We start from the raw sequence: 26518 nt of genomic DNA, 5'->3' as shown, positions 1-26518 counted from the left end.
TTGACGATTCGACGTTTGTTATTGCGACAACACTTGTGATAGCGGCTGATCCCCACTGCCTATCATTTATCGGTGAAGCAGCAGGGATGTTGTAGTTTCGCTTTGGTGTCGGCTTCACGTGCCTGTTCGATCAAGTGATTTCTTTAAAGGCGCACTTGAGCTCTTTTGTCTTTCAGCCACGCACACAAAGACGCGCACGTTTACTGGTTTGGATTCAAACAAGATACCGTTTCTCATAAAGTCAGCGACTAACCTCATTTCATTCTCGAGATACACGCCTACAAACATCATCTACAGAACGCCATAATGGGACGACTGCGACATATTTGCTTAATTAACACTGTGCCATTATCTGTAGCCGTGATAGCCTCATCGTCTTTATTTACATGACTGGGGCCTGTTGCTTTACGTGGGGACAGTGACCGTAGACCAGGACGATGTGAAAGCTGTTGTCACTGGTGGAAAACGCGTGTGGTTATATGAATGTTCTTCTTTGCTGAAGTCCAAAAAGAGAAAACACCATGACATCTGCTTCATGTTGTCCGAGTTTCCGTCAATGACTTGACACCTTTTGCATTGTCCTCACTTCGGCCATTGTTCTGCTACCTACAGTAGGCCTCTGTTACTTCTTGCTTGCCTGATGATATGTGGAAGCATGAATCTTGGAAATAGAGGCTGATTATTCACTCATCCTTTCTTTTTTGTTGTTGTTGTTGTTGTTGTTTTGTTGTTTACATCGAGCTCAGTCTCGGCACATGAAAATAAATTTCTAATAGGCCTTTAACGTTAAACGAACCGGGGAGGGCCACTGATACGGCGACGTGCCTGACACCTGAGGCGCGTTACGAGGGGGTGGGGTGTGATCATAAGAATTAATCACGTTTTTTCCGTCGTCAACGTGGGTTATCTAGCGGGTCTGATAACTAGCACTCGTGCATGACAGCAGAAACAACGACACCAAGTGGCGCCACCTTCAGTCCGCGAAGTCGCCGTTCGATGGTTTTCTTTCCCAGCCTGAGATTCGAACCGCAGAAGATCCAAAATCATGTGTAAATGGGTGTAATCTTCCGCTTTTTTTCGCTCCTTCATTCTTTCTCTGTCTGCGTGCGCGTATCGTGCGTGTGTGTGCCCGCACCTTCTTCAAGTCTTCTCCAGGTCTTTTTAACCTGGTGTTGGGTGCACGTAAGCACACCTGAGGGTTTGGCAGCAGAAGTAAGGCCTACACAGTTGGAAAAATTATCTGCCTCAGTCATCTAGGATTCTACGTATCGCACTTTCCGGTGAAAAAGAAAGAACTCCTGTGCGTGCATCTTTTTTTTTTTTCTTGTCCTCGGAGTGCACTAGCGTATACACAGACAACTGTTCAGTCTGATGGGCAGCCTTACAAACAAATCAATTTATGAAAGAGAGAGAGAGAGAGCTAAGAAAGCATAAACTGTCCCTCAACGAGAGCCTCTCGAGAATTTGCACATTCTGATCCGGTTCTTAGCTGACTGGGATGCGTTTGTGTGTGATATTTTGCTTTTCTAATCCGTGGACTCCCAAGATTGCCGAGTAGCAGCATTGAGCTAATTGGAAGAAGTAGTCATCCACGAACAGTGCGAGCCTGACTTTGGCTGAAGGTAACGAGTTCAAAGCTTACATTATAAGTCATGTGTTTCTTCTGGAGAATGAGGTGTTGCAGACGACATCTTTTAGCTTTAGAGGGCGGTACCCATATCTCCTTTGCTCACCTCCCATCCGACATCCTTTAAGGTACCAGTTCCTGTTTATTGGGGGCAGAACTGGACTGCGCCACCTGGCTATCGAACCAGCTGGTAATCACTCCCTTCAACGCCATTGCTCTGTAGTCAATGGGCGATCCGCGTCCCCACTTCATCTTGACTAATCCTGAAAAATAAACTGTTTAGCTGAGTGCAGAGCCTCGTGCCCTTGAGCTACCGCCCACTGAGATGGGGTGTACCTGGCTACAGGTAAATGGGATGATGATGGATGTTGATAGAAAAAAACCCAGGCAGATAAACTTCTTGGTACAGTTGTTGCTTTCGTTTTTCAAGGACACAACGTTGGGACATGGAGAGTACAATCTTGAAAATACGCCTGTTGTCGAAATCGTTGCCTACTTTTGTTGGAATTATGCCCTACCTTTGTCGGAGGTAGGCCCTACTTTTGACAGAACCACGTCCTACTTTTGTCGGAATTATGTTCTTCTTTCTCTCATTGTTCTCCTGTCACATAGGAACGTGCAGATAAAGGTACAAAGTCATCACCTCTCTTTTGTAGGTCGATGAGGAGTGAAGTGTTAGAGACCCACTTTTTTCGGGGCCAGCTTCATCGTCTCGGCGCCATGTCGGGCTCAGGACGACGATTCACAACGCTGTCGGCGATGATGGTTGCGCGGGATGGGATGCTGCGCAACTCGCTGGGTCGGTCGGTAGGGCAAGTTTAGCTGTGTTTGTGATTTCAAAACAGAAAACGCCCTTTCCAGTGTATGTGTTACATAACTTTTCTGCTTCGAAGGACTCTGAAGATTATCGGTCAAAATAACGAATTATTTTGTGCGTGGGGAGAAATTTAGATTGATGAGCGCGCGGTACACACTTGTGTGACAAGCTTGACAGTGACAGTTTGAAATATATATTGAGAGAGGAAGGAAGTACTTTTGCCAGAGTTCACACCCCTATCCACTCACCGATGCACACATCCAAGGCCGGTGAGAACGATTTTGAAGATAACGCCGACAGCGAAGAGCCTACTTCAAGTTTCATTTCTTTGTTTAGAAGCTTTTGTAGCCTTTTTCCAAATTTTTTATTGGAGGTGTTCATTTTATAAGCTGAATCTTGCGTACAGTGCAGGGACATGTTACCCAACATGCTTTACAAGTGCCCTGATAAGCGGGAGTCGGATTCTTATGAGAAGATTGTCGATGCAACCTTTGATTGGGTTATAGGTCATGGGAACTAAACTGTTGCCTTACTCCTCTCTCTCTCTGCCTCACTCGCCATTGTCTTTCTACCTCTTTCTCGCTTGACGTTGTCTACGTTTGTCCTCTTGAAAAGGAGAGAGCAATTATTGAAGTACTAATTTCTTATGACAATGTTACAGGCATTTTAGAGTTTTGATTAAAGTTTTGCCGAGGCCAAGAATTTTTCCCACCCTTTTAGAAGAAGACAGGAGAATGAGAGAGCGAATAGATACCTTCACATAAAGTTAAAACAGGACCATGTTCCTCGAGAAACCTCCAAGGTGTTGTAAATCTTAGCTCAGGACTTGACAAGATATACAGACAAGATGGATCTTGAGATGTGTTTAGCGTGTGCTTAATGCGAGATGAACAGAAGGGGGCAGTGTTTATCTCGTGAGGTACGTGGTTGCCCCGGGGCACGCTGGGAAATTAAGAACACTGTCCTATCTCCGTAGTTACGAAGCGGTATCCAGACACCGCGGGTATTGTTGAATGTTACTTTATCTCAGACCATCTTCGTTACTTCTGGTGTCATAGTTTCTACCTCGCTTACATGCACCACCACTTCTTTGTGACCTTTTTTTTCTTTCTTTCTCTTCTGTTATTTTCAGATCGTCTGGTTTTAGTATGTACTCATCTCGCTTGTATCCCTCCCCTCCATCCTACATGTGTGTGTCCGTGCAGAGCGGAATACATGTATTGTCTAATGGGCATTGTGTCGATCTTTTGCCGACGATAGAGAAGGAAGTGGATGATTATGGCGGTATGAAAACTGATAATTTCGGGACGGCGCCTCTAGCCGACATTTTCAGCTGCGCGTGAAATTACTCTCTCGGGTCAATCAACGTCGCTTCAACCACTGCCCCGTCCAGGGACAGTCAGGCAGGTGTACACATTATCGGCGCGATGGGAAAAACGCTTGTCAGGTAGGCTCAGGCCTCGTCAGACGTATTATGTTGTCCTCTGTAGACCACAGTTTCTTTGTCGTTCGTTCTCGCTGTTCCACTTCTCCTTTGTCATAAATGACAGAATGGTGGGCTAAGGTTTCAAAACTTGCTATCTACCTCTTCCTGACACAACGATGTGACGCCCGTAAACATGATCTGCCCTCGCCGACTACAGTGTAGCCTCGTTTGTGAGACATCAACGATACTAAAACCACCCTGCCCTCCCTATATGTAGATCCCTCTTTTTTTTTTTCAATCTCAACTAAGGCAACTTGGAAAAAATAAAACCGGATTTCAGACTAAGCCATTGTTATGTTTGGTATTCAGGTGTGGCTCGTGGCCAGTGTCACGCATTCCAGGAAGAATTTTATTTAACAGCCGTATAGAGAGTTGATGAAGAGGGCGGGAAGCCTTCATTTTGTGTTAGATTCCGAACATCATTTCACGAGCCTGTACCTTCATGACATCTTCCTCCTTTTTTTTTTTTTTGCGTCGTTAACACCGCCCAGCTGTTGCTATATCAAACACATGGTCGTCCTTCCTGATAGGAAACAGGTGTTTGTGCTGTTAGCTCACCAGTGAGTGAATTACTTTACAGATATTGCTCGGATATTATGTTTATAGTGGCTAATGTGTTTATGCACACATCTCTCTGTCTCTGTATAGCGAGGGAGAGATAGAAAACTGAAAATTTATATAATATATTATATATATAATAATATTAGTACGAACGCTGTCTATCGGCTTGAAGTACACAGTCCGTTGAATGCATACGTCACTTTTTAAAATGTGGTCACCTGATGACGACGTGGGTTTAATGGAATGCTGATGGGAAGGCTTGACCTGTGACACAGCAACCGAAGGCTGACTGGTCAGCTCTCGTCATCCATTGTTCTTTCATTCCACGAGACCATCCCACTCTCGCTGTCCTGGTATCTTTGTGTTGTAAAAATAGCGCATTGAACTGGGTCCTCAGCGGGAATATGAGCAATGATAATTTTTTTTTAGCTCGATGCAAACATCTGTTTCGTAGTTTCTTCCCTTAGTTAAAGAACCATAATAGACAAACATTTGCACGTGACCGCTATTTTTTTCTAAAGGACTGGTCGTGCTGATTGATAAATTCACGGGGAAAATACTTGGAGACATATTTAACAGAGACGCTGCACAATACAATGTGAAATCAGATCTTCAATTTTGCCGCCAAAAAAAACAAAACGTTATGGACTGGCTATTATATCTTGAGATAAAATTGATGGCAAAACTTCAAATGTTTCATAAAGGCAAAGTAAATGTATGCGAATGAGAGAGAGGTGCTGGCAGGTGGGAGGTAGTTTACACAAGGATATAAAGTGAATGTTCTTCTTGTTCTCCATCCTTTTAACGAGATCGTTAGGTTTTTTGAGATGCTGGAGAGAGTGGCAGATAGGGAAGTGTGTATGTGAGAGAGAGAGAGAGCGAGGGAGTCAACGCCTTGGACGGTACAGTGCATGGCTATACAGTCGCGTGCCATTACGTCATTACACTGACGTGCCCAGTAGCAAGGTATGTAGAAATCTACCCACCTCACCAGTCTAACAGCGCGAGGACGTCACCCGCTCGGGTGGAGGGAGTTCAAACAGTGTCACCGTGCAGGAGGTACGTGTTATAACCCCATTCACACCCCCTCTTGCGGACATTGGCACCTTTCTCCGCAGCCCATCCTCCTCCATTCAACACAGAGGACAGCTTCTTTTATAGCTTGTCTTTGCCCTTGACGTAAAACACCTGTGTTTGCTTTTACCTTGAGAGTGTTTGAATGAAAGATGCAAAGGTCGAAGTAGGGGTACCTCCATATTTCACCTGCTTTACCTCCCGTTACTGTCTCCAAGATCATCCCTAGTGTATCCAGATATACCAGCTTATGGATGACTAGGGCCTCGAGATTACCGTAAAACCTATGTTTGCAGCTGTTTCCATTATCGGCGCTTCGCTACTGCTTCCGGTCCATTGGTAATCCGGAGGTAACCTTAGCTCTGTGCTTTATGCCCGCGGCATCCTGTGGTGTAGGTACAGCTGCATCGGAGCTGTTGCCACGCAAGTCATGAGCGTCACAGCGTTGTGCTATCTACAGGATCATCAGCTTGATTAGACGCTTGTTAAAGGAGTGTGGGGTTGGCACAATTTTTATGATTGGGTTTAAATCTCAGTGCAAGATATATCCTCAGATCTGGCGTTCTCGAGATAGAATATAATGATAGTATTTCTATAGCGCATTTTGCCACAAAGATAATCGCAATTAGGCGATCATACTAATACACAAGCACAGTGAATCTTTAGAGAAGCATGAAAGAACACAGGATATGTGCTTATAGACATCACTGTAGAATGTGTTCCAAGTTCTACCATTGGCTGAAGCCTTCAACGTGCAAATGTATCCATGCCTGTCTTGACGTCCGTAATGTCGGCCTCATGCTGGGCGTGGCGATACTTCTGGTCGTCTATCTCGATAACAGAAAAGAGGCGGAAAGTATTAATCTACAATCAGAGAAAAAGCATATAGTAACTCGGCTTTACCCAGTGTTCAGAGAATATTTACCTCGCTATTCCTTTAACGAGTCACAGCCTAGATCGCGTTTAATTTACCTGTGAGGACGAGGCTACAGCAACTTTTTCATGGCTACGGGAAGAAAGTTCTGTAATGACAGCGTTTGAAGATGCAAGTACATGTACCCGTTTGTCTGTTGACAGGGTGGTGGCGTTATTTAGGAATGACCTTGAGTACAGTGTAACAATAACAGCATGCTTCTGCCCATGTTTATCTTCGCTATTCAGGACATCGGTTTGAAGAAGAGCGAGAAAAATGGGTGTGTTCGGAAATGTTTTTTTGAGTGCCTGCTCCAGATTTTATACTGCGCGTCCGTCTGATGTTTCATCTTTGTTGGTTCTTTACATACGATGGGTTTACATTTGCTTGGAACGTTGCGAGAGAGAGAGAGTGTAAGGAAGATTGCAATCACGAGTTTTGATATGTCAATATTTTCTGAGTGTTTTTTTCCCTGTTTTGCCAGGGATTTTTCCTAGTTCAGACTATTCTTTACAGCGTCATCGTCCTTAGATCGGCGGAAAGATACGATTTCAGTTATCCCAGAGGACAACTAGCTGCAGCTCTGTGTTGAAGCACAACTACACTACAACAATTCATATCCGCTCCGCCAGATAGACTTTCATACACTCATGATTCGGGCTTATATAGTATGATCTACATTCATTCGTGCACATTCAGAAGTCGCACGGCGAAAAAACGAAGGACAGCCGCAACATGCAGATACGCAGAATCGGATTCCCAATGGGAGCTGATGAAGGTCTTTCGACAGGATATACCTGTCATCGCAACAAAGCACCACCACCCTTCCCTTGCCCTCCCCCCCCCAAAAAAAAAACAAAACAAATTCTAACATCGCTCAAACTTAATTCGTGCGTGCAATTTCGATTAACGATAGACCATAGTATTGTTTTAATCTCACATCAATATTCTTTCTCCTTTGCTCCTTTCTTTCTCTCCTCTCCCCAGGTTCTGCAAGTGTCGCCCTCCCAGCGTTGACGTGCGCAGACCAACCCTCCACGTTCCTTCATTACTGTTTGTTGTCTCTCACCCCTCACCCCTCACCCCGCCACTTTTTGTAGCCGTCAGATTCGCACCCAGTCGCCGCCGTGCCCAGTTCGTCAAGGGCACTTCGCGTGGTTATGCCCCTTTGCGTCATGTAGACACTTCGCGTCGTCACTCGTGATCTGCGCACCTCTGGCTCCGCGCAGTGCCCCATTGCGTCACTTCCGCTGTGAGCCTGGCGAAAGTAATAATATCACCAGCGATAACATCAAGATGAACGCACTCTGCGACTTGTTTTTGTCTCAGGTGCGTGGTAGACAGTCCAAGAACTTTCCCGTCATTTGTCTAATGTTCCCGTCATCCTCACAGCCAGTAAATAAATACATGCGGTGTGACGTACAGGCGTTAAATACCGGCGTTGAAACTTTTATCTTAAGAACTTTCTCATTGTAACTCTTAATATCGATATTCCTGTTTTCTTTTTCTTGAATATTTATGATTGCATTTTCACGTAGCACATGTCCTTTTTTTAAGTGTAGATTTTACTAACGGTTGTGGATTTGACAGAACAAGTAACCTGAAAAGTTGGGTTTTTTAAACAGCTAAAAGTGGCACTTGTTGCTGCTGTCAGTGTGGACCAGTGGAAATTAGGGGAATGCTGGGCAAGAAAGACATTTAAAGGGTTAGGGTTTATTGTCATGTAAATATAACGAGCGCTTTGGGTGTGCCTGGCCGTTATACGAGAGAAAAGACGAGAAGAAAAATCAAGGGAATAGGAAAACGTGAGGGGGTGGAATGAGAAGTCGAGCCAATGTTCCAGTTCTAGATTTCTAAATTCACTCAGTCAAACAGTGACAATGGATTTTAAAAAATGCATGCCGCAATTTATTTAACATGAGAATGAAATAAAGGTGATTACCACTGTCAGCGTAAACTAGCAAGTAACCTATAAACTCCAGCACCACCGTCCCTTTCCTCTGTCTCTCCTTTTCTTTCTTGGTCTGTCTACTAGTCTATGCTGTCATAAAGCAGCAAATCTCACACATTCCTGAGTGCAGTCATGAAATCCCAAAGCTTCGTTCACCCTATACTCTTGGATACAGTCGTTCCAAGAATTCTTCCCAAGTGAGCCATGTTCTTCATCTTCATTCACAAGCATTTGGCTGATTTCTGTCACAGTATCATCCGTCTGTTTCTTGTGTGGTTGACTGTCGGTTCATTTTTAGTCCTTTATATGTAGTTCATTGAGATTAACTAAATATTTCATTATAAAATACAGTGATACCTCGGTTCTCGAACGCCTTGACTTTCGACCAAATCGGTATTCGACCAGGAAATTCGAGAAAATTTTGTCTTGGAATCCGAACAAATATTTGGAACTCGAAATCCGAACGTCCCGAGATGAGCCGAGTTGAGCCGAATGGGTTCATTCTGCCCAGCGCGCCTTGCTTGCGTCATCAGTGTGAGTGCAGAGGAGAAAAAAAAAAACAGCAAACAATTGACAAATTCTTCCGTAAAGAAATCAGAGAGCAACTGCAGAGCAAGATTCTGATTCTCCTCAGCAAAAGATACAGAGAACAGAAACAACCCCAAGAGCAGTTACCCTCTGTTTTTATTGAAGAGGACTCCCCTTCAAAACAATACATCCCCTTCCTCCTCTCCACATTCATTCCTCCTGCCATAGTTTTGGTACAGGTACAGTAATGAAACCCAATTTTACTGTACTGTACTGTCGCAGTACATTTTTTTGTTTGTTTGTTTTTTTGTTTTTTGTTTTGTTTTAATAAATACACTTTTATTTCTTATTTTTGTTGAGACTCATGTTTCTCTACATATTATATAATTAGGCCCAGTAAATATGCATTTTCTGGGGCTTGGAACGAATTAATCCAGTTTCCATTATTTCCTATGGGTTTCATTGCTTCGGTTCTCGAACAATTTGGTTCTCGACCGTCTTCCCGGAACGAATTATGTTCGAGAACCGAGGTATCACTGTATATTTAACGGGACGTCGACATCCCATTTCCCCAACATCTACCCACTTTCTTTAGGACCGGCATGCATTCGACATTGAGGCCAGACTTAATCTAACTCTTAAGGAGAGTTCCGCCAGCGGGGAAGTAATCTCCTTGCACGATATGTCTTCACGTTAGGAGGACGTTTGTAGAGTCCACGAACTAATATACACGTCCTTGTATGGTCGTAGGTTAGAAGGATGTGTTGTTGTGTCGGCTGTCGTGATCTTTGACCTCTGACCTCGCGGCTTTGTGAGAATAACCGCATCGGAAAGCGGAAGAGGTCAGCGTCCACTACGCGGCTTTAGCAAATGGGGGGATAACTGATCTTGACGTCAACAGTTGTTTTTTTTAATTTCTGGTCCTCAGATCAAAGGTATCCTCTTTGCTCTGATGATGTAGCTTGAACAAAGATAGTTGCACATGGGGCACTTTGCGCAAATTCTTTATGCAAGAAAAGGCCGCGTTCTTGGCAGAATAAATATTGGACAAACGTGTCCAAAGTTCGGCATAGTTTTTGTATAACCTTCATGGAAAAAACGCGGCCAAACCATCGTCGTTGCTTTGTCATTTTTTTCTTAGCTTGTGCACTTTTCGCCCCGGTAGGATTTATCGTCTTTATCACAGGACTTATTACGTGGGGATAGGAACGATTAAATCAGTGAATTAAAAGAATCTGTTCCTGATAATGTGACTGCTTCCAGCCTCCCCTTCCGTAGCCTACGACATGCTTGTCTCGGACAGGAATCGATTAGCGCATCGCTTGAAGGGTCTGTCGTGCCGCCAGCAGCTAAGTTCCAGGAGCAGAGCTACAGCCAAATGTCATGCAAGCGAAGCGGCGTTGAAACAGGAAGTGACGTCGACACCATGGGACACGCAGATGCCGTTGTCGTTGGGGGCGCGCACTGTGTTTGCCAGGTTAATGAAGTCCTTCAGTCTTACGCCCGCTACTCATGTCCCGACGACAGCCTGTACAACTAACCGAAAGACATTGAAACTTATTTGTTCTCGGTTGTTGGAGAGATTAGGAGAGTATTCGGTGTGTGTGTGTGAGCGAGAGAGTTTGCGTGTTGTGTTGTGTTGTGTTTGTCTGGAACACATGCACTAGGTCATCTAGTTTCCGGCGATACTGAGAAGAGCTCAATCGTCAGGGTTTAAAAATTCTCTTTCTTCCCCACCCCTTCCGGAGTTACGAACGTTCGCGTTCCGCACTTTGCTTGTTACAAACACCGTGCGAGTTCGCTCTGTCTTGCCAGCTGGCAAACCGAATCCGCACCGCCACGCGTTCGCAGTGTGAGGAGATGGGGATTGGAGTTTATAATAATAACGATATGTGAGGTCATGTGGCCGTCACGAAATAACCAGCTGGCCTGCTCAGGAAACCGTCGCAGCATCAGCAGTGAAATGCGGATGTTTGGTATCTTGCGATACGTACTGCTGCTCTCACGGACGGACGTCATCGCACTTGACGCTGTGCTCAGACCGGGAGGTGGGTGCTTGGGGGAAGTGGGGTGGAGAGAAGAGACTGTCTCAGTGCCTGGACTGGCTTCCACTCTGCCTGGCCGTCCAGCCGGCTGGCTTGTCCTCCAGGCTGCACACCGTGGGATTTTCCCTCCTGCCTCTTCCTTCCTTCCCTCCATCCTACTCCCCTGCCCTGGCTTCTCCTCTGGCACGTGCACCGGGCGGCGGTGGTTTCCAATGTGTGTGGCGGACATCCCGTGCCGAGGTCTGTCCGCTGTCCTCTGCAAAAAGGCCGCCATGGGAGACCACTCTCCAGCGCCGGCGTGTTCCGGTTACTCAGTCAAGTAAGCACAAATTCGCCCCATCCATCGATTTGCTTCGACGCTGCGGTCCGGAAAACACAGCTTGCGACCGCCAGTTGTTTGTAATTACAACACCGGCGTTGGAGTATCAGGCACGTCCTGGTTGTTCATTGTTACTTCTCTCTTCTCCCCACAAAAAAAACCCAAACACAATCACACCCTCTCACCCACCCCACAGAGTGATTTCTGAAACTGGCTCGAGACTAGGAATACTTGGCGGTGGGAAGATGACTTCGAAGTCTTGTTGAGTTGGTACAGTAACATTTTATTTCTCTTCAGGCTGATGGGCGTGTGTGTTGGCGGAATATCGCCTTTCTCTTTAGACAACACTGTTGTGTGACCTCCCCTTGTCAGGGTTAGAAACGTTTGCTCACTTCATGTGTATACCGTTCATTTTCCCGCCCCGTTGAAGGTGTTTGCTGTTAGGTCTCTCTCTCTCGCGAGGCATCGTATTCCTTCCTTTCTGTCCATTTTCACTCCCTTTAAACATCACGCTGAGAGGCTGGCTGCCGAGAAGCAAGAAACTGAGATTGTTTGAAGTGTGAAGTGGCATGATCAGTTACCTTTTCCTACTTGATAGGCCAGAAAAATTTACAGGCGGTGGTTTCATGGCTGCTTCATCAATACTTTTTCCTGTTAAAAACTGTTTCGTGGGGCAGAAGTTGCAGAGCTGTATACACTGTCTTTATTTATTTGCTTTGTGGGGTGTGAGTGGGGAAACATCTGTGCAGTGTGTGTTTATTGAGTGTAATGGAAAAGCGGCATTTATTTTTAGCAATGTTTGGAAGGTGGTGCTGGGAAAATGTTGGCGGTAAACAAACAAATAATATTTTTAAAAGAGCGTTTTGACTTTTTCATCGTATATCGCTGTAACGAGATTTTTCTGTAGATAATTCCACCTTTGTTAAAGAAAATCCACTGGGATTTCACAGGTAAAGGGGGAAAAAAAAGAGTCGGGTGGTGGTGAATGTAGACAGTCGCGCTGGCGTCGTCGAAGGGAAATGACGGACACCTCATAGAATGCAGACGAGGAAGAACGTCAGCATGTGATAAGACCTGTGTCGATGTGTGATGGTGGAGAGAGCACGTTCTCTCTCTCTCTCGCATGCTGCCACACACACACGCATTTACTTTTGTGTAGGACCTAGGTACACTCTTCCCCCCTTACACACGCACGCACGCGCGCACACACATCGTTCGAACCGAAGTCTGCGCCTGAGTTTGCTCATTCAGAAAACAATTGTCTTTATTTGATTACAGGAACACAGAGAAAGGCAGCTGAAGCGATTTTCCGCCATGCAGAACAGCGAGCAGCATAAACATCCAGGTCAGTTCTTTTCTGTTTATCAGGGATTTCCAATACTTGTCTGCCCACCTCCATTCGTCTCTTCACCCCCATCCACGAACTTCGAACCTTCTCCTCTGGCACAGGAAATTTCTGCCGGGACCTGACATCAGAGTAAGTTCGTCAAGACATAACGACACTTACTGCTGACTGCGTAAAAGCGTATCCAACGTTCCTCTTTTTTTTTTAAAAAATACATCTTTACTTTCTTTTTCTCTACCCTCTATTCCTCACATTTTAACGCGTATGTGTGTGCGCGCGTGTGTGGGGTGAGAGGGCGAGGGGATGGGTGGGTGAAGAAAGTCTAGGAATGCTTTCCTTCGCCAGTGACTGTGTCTCGGTCTGCGTGTTGTTGTCGAAATGCGAACAGGCGTTGTTGTACTAATTCCCATTTGAAGGGACATCAGTAGAGTGCGACAAGCACCGAGGCGACCCTGACCCTGCCGAATGTCTCGGAGACAACAAGATGCTGGGCGGGAGCGATGCAGCAAGATCGACCAGGTGTCAAAGTGACGGGCGGCAAGCTTCAAGATGTGTGTGTGTACCTACCTGTGTGTTTGGTTCACACAAATCCACTCCTTTGGTGGACACCAAACGGTCGATGTGTGTGTGTGGATATGGGGGGCGTCGTGGTGATGGAGAGGGCCGACCGGTACTCTAGTGGTTAAAGCGCTCGCCACCACTGCAGTCAGGAAGGGACCCAGAGTTCAGACGCTGTATATGACACCTCCGGGTACTCTGGTTTCCAACTCCCTCCCTAGTGCACAATCACCTGTAGGTGGAAGCACTTTCCTACCAAACCACCGACCCAAAACTGGAGGTCAGAGGTCCAGTTTCCAGATCGGAGCAGCCGGTTCCATACCTGTGCAGCGCAGCATGCTTCCCACCCGACAAACTCGCCTTTCCTCTCTCCCTCGTTTGACCCATCTTTTGAATGGGGTACCTTACCATTCTATTATTAAACAAAAAATGGAGAAAGGAAGAAATAGGCAGCACGTGACCTAACACCCGCAAAGAATTGTGGCTTCACAAACCTCACTCGCCAACAGCCTAAAGGTCATAGTGCAACCATTTTCTCTCTTTCTTTAAAAAAAAATTCAGCACAAATTACGGATATCTCTGATTTAACTGGAATCAATTTTATTTTTAAAATGTCCAGGAGAACTGTAGACAGCTCTTTGTAAAATCCCCCCATCCTGTTTTTTTTTTAAAGCTCACAGCAGTATGCAGATGCATCAGGATGAGGAAGACTAGGCTACAGTATGTCCATAAAAAAATGACAACGGAATTCATGTACATAAACCAGAAGTAAAATGTGGGGCTAAAATCCTTTATTAGACTGGTGAAGAGTTTCATAACAAGCCTTGTTGACCTGCAATTGACATCACTTGAGGTTGCTTGAAAGGGGAGGAGTAAGACTTGTGGAAAGAAATGTTGACTAGAAACGGGGCTGCTTGCACTTTGGGATCCCCTGCAGGCAAAAGTGGATATGTTGATGAAGATGCACTTGTGTATTGTCCTGGACAGTTGTTGGTATCTTGTGAGGGCACTGTGACATTTCCTGTTATATTCAGTTCTGCAGCATCCACATTAAATGGGCATGTGTTCATGTTTGTGAGTTTAGACTAGGGTTGTCAGTGTGTTGATTTTAGTTTGTGTATCATTTACAACAAAAGGACATTAACTGTAGATATGCTGGTGCCTGATGCTGACATTGCTTATTTTTGTTCCTGTTGAATGAAATATGTTTGGGAACGACATCAGTAATTTTTATATTTATAAATGGGTTATCTTGTTGTGTTTCCAAACATTTTTGATTTAAAATAAAACAGTAGAAACTGAGGGTTGGGAAGAGAGAAGAAACAGGTCTTGACTTTTAAAAGATGTGTCTTATATCTTGTCTAGGCCATATCTATTGCCTAATTAAGCATCATTGTTACAGATTGTAACAGACCATGTTTATTTTCTCTTGAGCATTACTGTGGCAGATTTAGTTTGTTGCAAAACAAACTGATTTAGTTTGTTGCAAAACAAACTACAAAGAAGCTTGCCCAAAAAGAGAACTGCCATGATTAAGAAATGTGTTAGACATTACAAGTTGGAAAGCCTGACTGTGAGCATCGCCACAGCTTTCATAAAAATTGAGAGCAAGTATCAATAAAGCATAGTTAGAAGGTTTTATAACACGAACTGTCAGCCCTTACAAGTATGGCCTTGAGTGACATAAATTATTTTGTAGATTATGCATGTGTGCCTCTATATAGGTCTGTTGACACTGATGATTTAATATCAAACTGCAATTTATTCTTTTAATAAATTTGCATCTTATAAACTTCCAGCCTGATGAAATCATTGCATTTTTCTTTCTTTTTGTTGTACACATTGTTGTAGTCTTTGCAGGTGCCTTTACACTGCTTTGCATGTCTGTTGTGCATGGTTGTCATTCATTTTAGCTGTAGTAGTTGCTCAATATATTTATGTGGAAACATTTCTGTTTATTCGTTAGTAGTTGCTCATTGTATTCATGTGGAATCATTTATGTTGATTGATGTCAGAGCACGCCATACTGGACATCCCTGAACCAGACTACGACCCTGATGCTCAGGAAGGATCACGCAATTCCATTGCCTTTGTGGAGAAATTCAAAAATGTCATTTGCAACATCCACATAGGTAGAATGGCGTTATACCACTCTGAAGGATTCGCCACCTGTTGTGTTAATTGTGCAGTCTAATGGCTGGCTGCGTATATCTTTCTCAGTAGGGAGGAGCTGTTAGCATTCTTCTAGATTCTTCTTTTGCCTAGGGAGATAATAAGGCACAGTAAATCTATTGTAGTGCTTCCACAGTATCACCATAAACCTGCATTGGTAGTAGCCATGTATAAAATACAATAGAGAGACTTCCTGGCTAGGACTGCGGATCACTTTCCCCTATGCTGATTTTTCATCAGCTGCTTATTTGTTCTTTTATTTTGCTTTTGTTAAGCTGTACTCTTTGAAACAGAGAAATTGGTGCATCATTATTTTTGAATACAATTTTTTCATGCAAAATATTAAACATCAGATGAATGAATTGAACAATTTATTTTTGTCACAAAGTGTATATATACATATTGTTAGATATCCACTTTCTTTTACTCTTTAAATGCATTTAAATCAAGTGTGCTTAATTCTTATTCTACATGAAACCTGATCAAGACTTTAGTAAATTTTCTCAAGTCTCAGCCAGTTTAAGCAAATTAACTTGATTTTTTGAAATGTTGGACTATTGAAATACTTTATACATCATGTGAAAAAATCATAAAGACATTAAATCCCTGAATATTTCATTAACAGCATAGTCTTGAAGATACAATTTCCTTCTGACAATTTTTTTTAATAGTAAAAGTTAGTTTCAGGACTCCTTGCCATCTTAATTTTAACTGGTCTGCGGCACAGCCATGACTTTTCACAGTTTTGTAGTTTTTGGTTGTGGCAGATACACATGAATAGCAAAAGGGGATTAGTGTAGATGAAGCTTCAGAAATTATCAGCTGCTGACCAGGGCAACTATAAATTTGTACAGTCATGCATGCATTTATGTTTATGTGCATACATGTGTCTGTTCATATGTTTGCACACTGTGCATGATCTCTTTTTTTTGCATTTTTGCTTACAGCACACTTTAAACTCTCCAGGTTACAAAGACAAAGAATGAAAATCAACTTTAGCCCTAGTGCCGTGTCAAATGTTTTTGTCTTTGATTCTCACACTGCATATCTTTGAAGAGGCACCCGTTACTCTCCCCACCCCTTTTCAAGAAAAAAGTTTTGGATCTCAAAATAATGGAATGGACCCACAGTAATTGTACCCCCTTGTGTGAATATACTTGTAATTAACCATAATATTCGTGAATTTTTCATAACATTCTTCTGAGGAAACCGGGCAGATTAAGTGAAAACTTAAAAGTATTTTGTGAAGACAGTTCATCTTTGTACATATCTGTAGGTGGTTCATGGTTTCAACCTTGTCAGTTTGAGTACAGAGTACTGTTTCTGCTGCTTTTCTTTTAGGAAACATATAAACATATGAAAAATGATGGATATATGTATTAAAAAATAATTAGTTGCTTTTTCTGCAACTTTCTAGGTGGCATATCTCATAAAAGGGAAACTAATCAAACATCTTGCATATATGTGTGTGTTTACACTATTGATTCTTGTTTGATTATTTTCTTACTTATGGTCAAGTTGATATGAGCACTGTTTACCTTGTTGCCTTACAGTTACAAACTTCACTCATACATTTTGGTTTCGTTACTTATAAAATTCTTAATGGAGTTTTTTTTTTGGTGTAAATCATAAATAATTAGAGTTTAAGCATCATCATTTCGTGAGAATCTTTGTTTGATCTAATCTTTAACACTGTATTCAACTGACTGCTGCTGAACTTTTAAAAACACATAAACTGTTAAAAAACATTCTTGTATGAATAATGGTTCATTTGCTTTTCTCTTACTTAACATATAAAATGGATTTGTAGCTGCAAGTGAATTTAAGAGCTGACTGGTGTGCCTAGTAGCAGATCATCAATTTCTTCATATTTAATACTAATAGAAACTGTATAGGCTTTCATGTGTGCATTCATGCATGCATGTATATAGTGGGGAGGAGGGAATGCCTGACTGCCCACATGAGTTTGCTGCATGACATTTGTGCATCCATTGTGATTTTAGTAGAGTTTTATGGTAACTCTGAGGCTTCATATTTCCAAATGCCAAAAAGCATAGATATTATTATGACTGATATAAGATTGTAGAACGTTTTATTGAAACTTGAATAACCATGTACAGTAATTGTTTAGTTCACGTGAACTTTGGCATTATTTTTAAGTTTTAAGTATCTATTGTACCCAAATGAATCTTACCAGAAAGTAAGTTAAGTACTATTTTATTTTGATTTTTGGAGACTGCTGTTATCTTGAAGCAATGATTTGCCCTTCATTTAATTTTTTTCTTTTAAATGAGACAAATCTTAGCCAGCATTTTTTTTTTCCCTATAGAGGAACTGTACAGAAACATTCCAGAGCCAGATCCGGACTACCAGAATGATAATGATGATGACCTGCCCCCAACCCCATCCCCTCTTGGCACAGAGGAAGTATCTCAGTCCTCAAGCAGCAACACCTCTGCCACCGCTACCTCCTCCAATTCAGGACCAACCATCATCAGAGTCAAAAATGGTAGTATAAGTTCCCTTGAAGATGAAGGAGAACAGATACAGCCTCGCAAACTGTCCAACCCTTGTGTGGAGTCTCGTGAACGGCAAGCTCTGCACAAAGAACTGCTGATGAATTACAGGCTGTGAGTTTTTTATAAAATAAATTTAATTTTATTATTTCATATGTGTGATGTTTATCTAGATAGTTGATTGTATTTTAGAAAATTAGATTTGGTAGATTTTATTTTCTGTTACTAATCAAATCTTTTTATAACTTGTTTTGGGGGAATTTATTCAAAGGTTCAAAGGAAAAGGGGTGAGAGGCTTTTAAGGCATATTGATATAAATAGTGCAGACTGAATGACCAATTACATAGACCTACCAGGTTTCCATCCCTGTAGTTCATCACAGGGGTACATAGACCCTATCAGCAGCATTCATCAACAATCCTAATTCACACATCCATTGACTCACTTTTGTCTGATTTTATTCTCTTTAATGATGATTTACAGTTGTAGGTAAGACGTCCCTGCTTATTTGCTGTGACTGTTATTGCCATCTACTACGCTTCAGGGGCAAGGATGTGCTAAAGAAGCCAGAGCTGGAGAAGATGATGCAGATGAGGAAGGATGCACAGAAGCGGAAAGAGTGGGAGGAGCAGAAGGCGAGCAAAAGGACTAGCTTTGAGCTCATGATGGAGGAGAGAGCCAATCGGCTGAAGGCAGTAAGTTTACCGGTGGCTATTAAAATTTCTTAACATGTGACTCAAAGTACCATAGGAGAAAATACAAATTATGCCAAAATATATATAGATACACAACAATTTGGCTTTGTCTAAAAGTGGGTCCCAGTGCTAGTACTGTTTGTGCTGTCCATACTTTCAGTGCTACAGTGTTGAAACCATGATCCATTTTCACATGCATGCACACATCAACTTAGCTCAGACAGTTGTTACTGCTGTTTTTGTACTCCTAATTCTGATGAGAATGGTGTTCGCCCATCTTACTGGCTTGAGACAAGCTCTCTCTGTCTTTTTCTTTGTTTTTTTTTTTTTTTTTTTTTTTAAGTGTCCTTGGGTTTTTGTTGTGATTGGCATCTGCTGAATACTGACAATCTGTTCTTTTGGTTGTGTTTGCCTGCCTGTTTTCCTGGCTGTGTGGCCCATTGTTGTCTTGTTCATCATCTAACCGACTTAAAACACCATATGTGCACCATCTCCAGTCTGGTTTTTCTTTTGCTGGACTAATTCCCTCCCTGCCCAGAAGGTGTTCAAAGCTCTTTCTGCTGTTATGATCATTTCTCAACATGGTCTGCCAGCCGTATCAACCACTGGTTCTGAGTGCTGTCCCAGTCTTGGAATGGCATGTGACTTCTTTGACGACTGCATATTCACTTGACTACATCATTATACAGTACACAGTGGCATGTGTCAGGATGAACAATGCTACCTACAGCTGCTGAATCAACATCAGCCTGATGTGACCTATTTCTCTCCATTCTAGTGCTTTGGAGCCCAAGCCAATACACAGATGTTTTTTTCTCCTCTTAGAATGACAGCTTCTCCTGTGGGCCTTGATGTTGAACTTCACCTCTCACTGGTAGCCCAATTTCTGGTCATGAAGTCCTTGGAGCTTTCCATGACAACAGCTGCAGCCCTGATATTCTTTTATTGCTAAAGGTTTTTTGTCTTCTCTCACCCAGGTGTTCCAACGTTCTCTCAAGTCTTTGCCTTACTGACTCAAGTCTCAATCTCAAAGAAAAGTGCCTTTGTATGTTTACTGTTGACCAAGTGCTCTGTTCACACTGATAACATGGTGATAAGTGCTGTGCAAATTCTTATTCCTTTACTTTGTATGTTAACACACATTACATAAAACTAGGGATGCCGTTGAATAACACATCCACTCAGCAACTGGCCATCTTGACAAGAGGAAGAACACATCCCATCAGACCAGTGACTAGTCTTAGTCATACCTCACAGATGAGGCAGAAACTTTCAGATGTTGTTAACTATTGCCTTTTACATCTGGAGCAGTATTTTGTGTGTGTGTGTTACAGGGTATGGAGTAAGAACTGATGCAGTTTTAACATCTGAGCAATGCTGTTCTTCTGTTTCTGTTAATTTGTATATGCTGATGCATTTACAGGCATTCTTCCTGTGAACACTTAATTATACAAAAGTGTGTTGCTATGCATTGAAGAGAGCATTCTTATATGACATATGAGGTACATTCTGAAATGTCTTGATTTACATACTTAAATTAATTTGCAGGATGAAGATAAAATGAAACCAATTCAGGAGAAGGAAGACAGCGCTCCAGAATTACTACGCATACACCGCAAGATCACCAGCAAACCCCCATCTTAATGCCTTTTTACCCCTCAAGCTCTTTCGTGACCATATTGACATGGCTGTCTGTGAAACACCTCATTTTATTTCCCTACCTTCCCTCTCATGTTGCACTTGGTGTCCTGGGTGGAAATTGCTACAGTGCGAGTGATTGAAAATCACCAAATGTGCTTTGTTTTCAATGTAAAAAGTTTTATTCATGCATCTTGGGACAGTGGAGAAAGCTTCTGGTCATGCTGCTTGGATAATGACTTGGTTTGTGTGCTTTTGCAAAGTTTGCCTGGATGATTATGGGCTTCCTGGAAAGCCACGGTTTGTGACAACGATAAAAGCAGATGAAACTAATGTGATGAGTTCTAACTTGTGATTCTTATCTCGCAAGAAGAAATGGCTATGACAAGACCATCATCTTTCACCGCAGGATGAATAATGTTTATCAAGGGGAACAAAACTAGATTTGGCCTGCACAGTTGGTGCCTTGTTCTTTCTCTTCTCGTCACCATGCTCCCACCCACTAGTGTTCATCCTACCCTGTTCTCATTTGTACTTCCATTTTCATTGGAGCCAGCAGAAGAAAACCAACGGTGGGAAGGTATGGCCAGGAAAATGACCACAGTGAAATGGCGGGACCACAGGTGCCTCACGACTCGCCACCAGCTTGACTGCTCAGAAGCTGGAGAACTTCAAGCCACAAATAGAAAGAGAGTTATTCATTACACTGCCAGCTTCATCTGAGAGCAAAGAGAAACTTCATTGATCTACCACAAAATGAATTTTTCTTTATGGTTCTGGTATGTTTCACTCACAGATAACTTTGATGTTTGCATGCAGGTGACTCTGAGTAGGGAAAGTGCCGGTAAATGCCAATTTTTAATTGTTTCAAAACATGTTATTTTTGAATGCCAGTTTTTTTGAATGTCTTTTGTAAAAATGACAGTTTGAGCTATACTGATTTAGTAAAATTTGCACAATTCAAGTTAGCTGTCTGTCTCAAACTGAAAGATTTTTACTTTTGGAACTGCAGTTTATGACATAGATAATTGTTAGTGAGAAAGCAAACCTTTTAAATAGCACAATTTATGCTGAAACAAAAGTTTTTAAAAAAAGATGCAAGGAGAGGCTGTATTATTTCTGACAATGGTTACAAGATGTTCAAAATAACTATACCAGAAACCGAAGCAATGACATGCATGCGAGAGACATGCTAGTGTGATTTGAGGCTCCAGAATACTTACTAATATTAGTCCTGATGCCTTTAGGACAGGCAGTAGTTTATAAGAAGGCACCAGGGAATAAAAAAATTTTTTGTCAATTTTTACCAATAGGGAAATCTAGATCTTGCAAACATGTAGAGGATTTTACGGCAGTTCAGTTTTACAAAGAATACATAGATGTAACTACAGCTTTGTGTACAGCAGGCTCAGCGTGCTGCTTGCTTGTTAGAGTTCTTTGCAAAGGGGAGATTGTTCACACACGGCTGAAAACCAAGTTCATTGACACAAGGACACTTTATTTTTGTCAGCAATATGTTATCCTTAGAAAAGTCCCCACCATGGTTGGCTATCTGTTAACAATTTCTAATCCTTATTGATTAGCCAAGATTTCCCATTATTTTGTAATGCACAGTTTACAGTCAGTGATGAAGGTCAAACCACACTGTTAACTTTCCTTTTCAGCTCTTCTTTCGCTGGAGTGTGTGTGCACACACACACACATTCACATTCACACTCTTTTCACACAGTTTTTTTAGCCTCATACCTCATGCCTGCTTGCTTCTGTTGTACGTCCTGCCCTGATCTAGTTCTATATGTAGTCTTTATAAAGATGCTATTTCAAATAACAGGTGTATTAAAGAAAACAAGCCTTTAATTAATGTGACCATGTAATCTGTCATCTGGATTTATAATGAGCTGTATGTGCCTCCACCATTATAAGTTCTGTTGTGCCCCCTAAGCAAAAAATAAAGCCAGATGCTGTGGTTCAAGGATCTACAGCCAAAAGCTGTCTCATGTAAAATCATGTTTTTTCTGCCATATGCTGTTCTTGTAAGATAGTTTTTCTGTGTGAGAGAGATTCATGTACATTAAATCTATATTTTTCAGAAATCCCTACTTATCTGCTAAATGAGATTTCAAAACTCTTGGAGTAAACGTGAAGATTTTCTTTATGTTGCATGTTTATATCACATTTCAATTTTTTGTTTTTAAATCTTTTAGCTATCTTTGCCATAGCACCTTAATGTACATATGTAGCCTGATTATATGTATGTATTTTGTTCAAGCTACCATTATGTTTTAATAGCAAATTAGCAGGCTGCTCTGTGCCAAGCATCTATGAGCAGCTGCTGTCTGTGTGGACCAGTCCTGCCCTTGCATTTTCTAAAATGCCCCTAAGAGATGCATATTCCCATGGATGGACATTTGTTGACCAGCCTTATGTATACACTTTATTTGAGAATGTAGTTTTGGTGCTAGCGTTTTGTTATTTGATTTTTGGATGGATTTGGTTTTTTTGGGTTTTTTTTTTAAGTTAAAAAATTGTTGGTGCTCCTTCTTTGTCCAGTGATCTTGTAATTTTCATGTGCATGCTGACTACAGCACTGTTTTACTTGTCTGTAATCAATTAGGTACATTTACTTGTCTGTTATCAATACATTTACTTTGCAGAAAGTTGTCAGAATTTTTTCAAAATTTCAGTTCTAATGCCTGATAAAGTATATATTTTTGGGTTTGTATTTTTTAGGCTGCTGTGAGGTTTGATAAGCAGCAGTCTAGTAAATTTGTTTTAATGGAAAAAACACTTCTCATAAAGAACGTAATGTAAAGTCTGCTAATTGTTAACATACTATAATTACAGTAACATACTCAGTAACATACTGGTTACAGAAGGATAAGGCATTCGAAAAAAATATATGTGCACATGCTATAGGACCCTGAATGAAGAATTTTGGAGGGATTTTTTTTTTTTTGGTCATGCTTTGTTTTTTGCATCAGAATGTTAAAATAAAAACTCTTGTTATTCTTCTCTAGGGTTTCCCCCCCTTGATTTTTGGTTGAAATTCCCCCTTTCCCATAAGTATGCTGGTTTTGTGCTTCCATGTCAGTGGTTTTCTGGGTTTCAAGATTCTTTTTTTTCTGCCTTAACAAAAGTAACAAAGGTGGATCTTTGAAATATGCTGCACAGTTGAAAGTGTTTGAATCTTTTGTATGTGTGAATGTTTTGCAATGGAACTGGACAATAATGTTACAAGAGAGGATACATGTGCTCTATATTTTGGTTTCTAATGATAGAGAGCAGGTATCTAACTTTTGTATGACAGAAGGTGTTCTCCATTTGTTGTACAACCATCTGTGACTGTAAGGAGAACATTGTTTAGAAACCCTGAACTTCTGAGAAGCTATTTAATTTTCATCTGATACTTTTATTGATATCAAAAGGCAAAATTTTGAGACTTTGCAGCGTTCCAATTAAGCCTGTTCTCTGCCACACTGTTTAGTAGTCATTTGCCACTTCTTGACCCTTTAGACACACATAGGACTCCTACAGTCCAACATAGTTTGTGTAACTTGGCGCTTACCTTACCATACTTCTACACAAAAGCTCCACAGACAAAGGTTTTTTCCCCACCATATCCTGTGAGGATCAAACCAGCTTCAGGATGCTCACAGATTTACTGCAACCCTGGAGCTTTTTCAAGTTCTAGCTTTTTTTTTAAATTCAGTTTTACTTACTTTCTATTTGGTAGGTATGATGCACTAGTTTAATGATGTTTCCATATTCATCTCTCTAAACCACTTATAGCATGTTCCTTCAGGAAGTGCACCATTTATGACCAACAGGTGGATGGGAATTGCCTTCAAATCATTTAGAGAAGATGAGATAGAGATTTAATACTCTAAGCTGAAAAATTGCAATGGGCTTTTGATAAGCATCCATTTCCTCATGGGTACATGACAGGCCTATAAAGAATCACAAAGTTACTTCCTGGTAAGCCAGGCACTTAGAAAACTTGAAACTATTCCTAAAGAACAGCTTAGAATTGTTTATATTAATAACTCTAATAACCATAAGGTTCACGGGCCTAAAAGATACCTAATGTGTCTTTATGTAAAGTCACGCTATCTGATAATGGCCATCACCTTCATTGGAGCAAATCTTTCATGTATCATTTCACCACCACCACAGAAGTTGAAAGAACATGTGGCCAGACTTTTTTTTAATCCCATATGATTTTTAAGACTTTGTGGGGGTGGGTGGGGCAGCTGGAGGGGAAAGGAAGTAAAGAATATTTGATTGGGTAAATGTACCTTAAAGTTGTTTTATTATATTGTCATGATCTTTGTTCCTGCACATAATGTCTTACATGTCACACTTCATAAATGTCCACTAGCTGTAGATTAATCATGCCACAAATGCCTTTAAGAATTTAGTTTTGGAAGTTTGTTTTTGCAACTTTTTATTCTGGGGGAACTCATAGAGGTTTATGGTAAAAGAATAAAGTTTATTGCAATACTGGGCATAAACTGTATGAAAATCAAACAAAAAATAAACCACACAAATTGCTCTCAATAAGTTAACATATCCTAAAGTGTTATTAATATGGTAATATAGTGGGCTCAGTGATGTTGAGTAAGCAGCAATGCATCGATTAGAATCGATAACCACACTGCACTTTACATTAGGGTTTATTTCATGGCTGCTATCTGTATTATATGCTTTTTCTTTACACATTTTACAGTGTGCAGAAATATGTTCATATGGTTTTATAGTAGCAGTAAAAACCACATAATGACTACCAGCCTTTAGCTAACTAGCAGACTAATTTTTTTTTTTTTAACCAATTCTGTTCCACAATTATGTGCACTTTTTAGAGATTGGGACAGACAAAATTGTTATTGCTTTATGATCTGCATTTTGTTGGACCTTTTAAAATTTTTCTGAAAAGAACTGAAAATGTTAAAATATATTTAAAAAAATCAGAGTACTCATATTTTGAACTGCAGAATATTATTTCAGTATTTAATTGACCAGAATTTATATACAAGCCTTGTTTCTGGCTTCAGTGATTAAAACTTTGTCTGCATTTTTTTCAAGGAATTGATTTTTGCAGCTGTCCTTTATTAACATGCAAAAAAATAGTATCGTGCTGTTGGTTTCTCATGGGAAGTTTTTTGTTCCTTAAAAGAAAGCTATTTGGTCAATGATATGAAACATTAAAATTTATTTTCTACCATAATAATGTCGATTCATGCAGGTCATCAAGTGTCTTATGGTCCTGTATGTTTGAAAAAAGGAAATTTGGTTCATCGTGTTCTTAAAGAGTGTTTTATTTGACAAAGCTCCTGCTAAATATTTCTTTAAACTGATCTGTAATTTCCAGCTAAATATCAAAATCCCTCCCCTTCCAAAATTGCCATGATATAGCCTTAGTTGCTGGCATGGCATAAAACACCAAAAAACAAACAATCCCCTTCCAAAAAAAAAAAAAATGGTACCTGTCCTTAAAAACAAACTGAGAAGAGGAAATTTCATATTGTGGGAGTCTGGTGATATTGTCTGTGGGACCACATTATGCATAATTTTAAGCAATCAGTTTGTTATGAAACTTTTTTTTAGGCTTTTCCATTATCGACATGCTAATTTCATGCCACCTGAATTTTAATAAATATTGCTAAAAAAAATATTTCGTCTTGATGATTAATTAGTAACATGCCTTTCTCAGATGTATGTAATTTTTTTGTTGAATTAGCACAGGTAACCTTCTATCAACCCCTATTGCCAAATTCAGCTAAGATGCTTACATTCTTTTTGCATATTTATAAGACTTTATATTACTTTTTTGAAATATTGCATAATACTATTTATGGTAGGTGTAATTATGCAACAGCAAGTAATGTAATATTTGCAATTTTGTGGCCCTAACTCACTAAATATGTCTAGGTCAAGGAAAAAAAAAACCAGCATCTGTATATGCATCAGTTGAGTATTAAAAATATGTTTGCATCATTTGTATACTATACAGTAAAGTGTATGTGTATCTGTGATGTAATTAGCAAAGCCCTACAGTGGGACATAAATGGTCTGGAGAACATTAGCTTGGACCTACTACAAGTTGGCTGTCTAAAAATGTGTAATTATTGAAATCACGAACAGCTGCATTTTGAATGTCTTCTTGCTTCTTGTTTATTTTGTCAATTGTTATGGAAGTTTAAGTACATGTTTGCATGTGCAACTTAATAAATGCTTCTGTTACATATTCATCTTCATGAAAGACTCATGTGTCTC

The 26518-nt window shown here is 41.0% G+C and overlaps 1 protein-coding gene across 4 annotated transcripts in view; it reads left to right on the top strand.

Annotated features, from left to right (window-relative positions):
- The window catches only part of LOC112572268, a 37470-nt gene extending 11558 nt beyond the window's left edge, over nt 1-25912 (top strand). For 2 of the 4 annotated variants that reach the window (XM_025251854.1, XM_025251853.1), the window contains 5 exons: nt 12600-12666; nt 15240-15356; nt 17726-18026; nt 18457-18607; nt 20156-25709. In XM_025251854.1, the coding sequence (XP_025107639.1) occupies nt 12600-12666; nt 15240-15356; nt 17726-18026; nt 18457-18607; nt 20156-20251 (732 nt within the window). In that variant the 3' untranslated portion in view covers nt 20252-25709. Of the gene's footprint in view, nt 1-12599; nt 12667-15239; nt 15357-17725; nt 18027-18456; nt 18608-20155 lie in introns of all 4 variants that reach the window. The other 2 variants (XM_025251850.1, XM_025251851.1) reach the window with 2 other exon arrangements.
- Nucleotides 25913-26518: the final 606 nt, after the last annotated feature.

Source organism: Pomacea canaliculata, linkage group LG9 (genome assembly GCF_003073045.1).
Source record: "Pomacea canaliculata isolate SZHN2017 linkage group LG9, ASM307304v1, whole genome shotgun sequence".
Classification (NCBI taxonomy): domain Eukaryota; kingdom Metazoa; phylum Mollusca; class Gastropoda; order Architaenioglossa; family Ampullariidae; genus Pomacea; species Pomacea canaliculata.
This window is presented reverse-complemented; position numbering and strand designations above follow the sequence as displayed.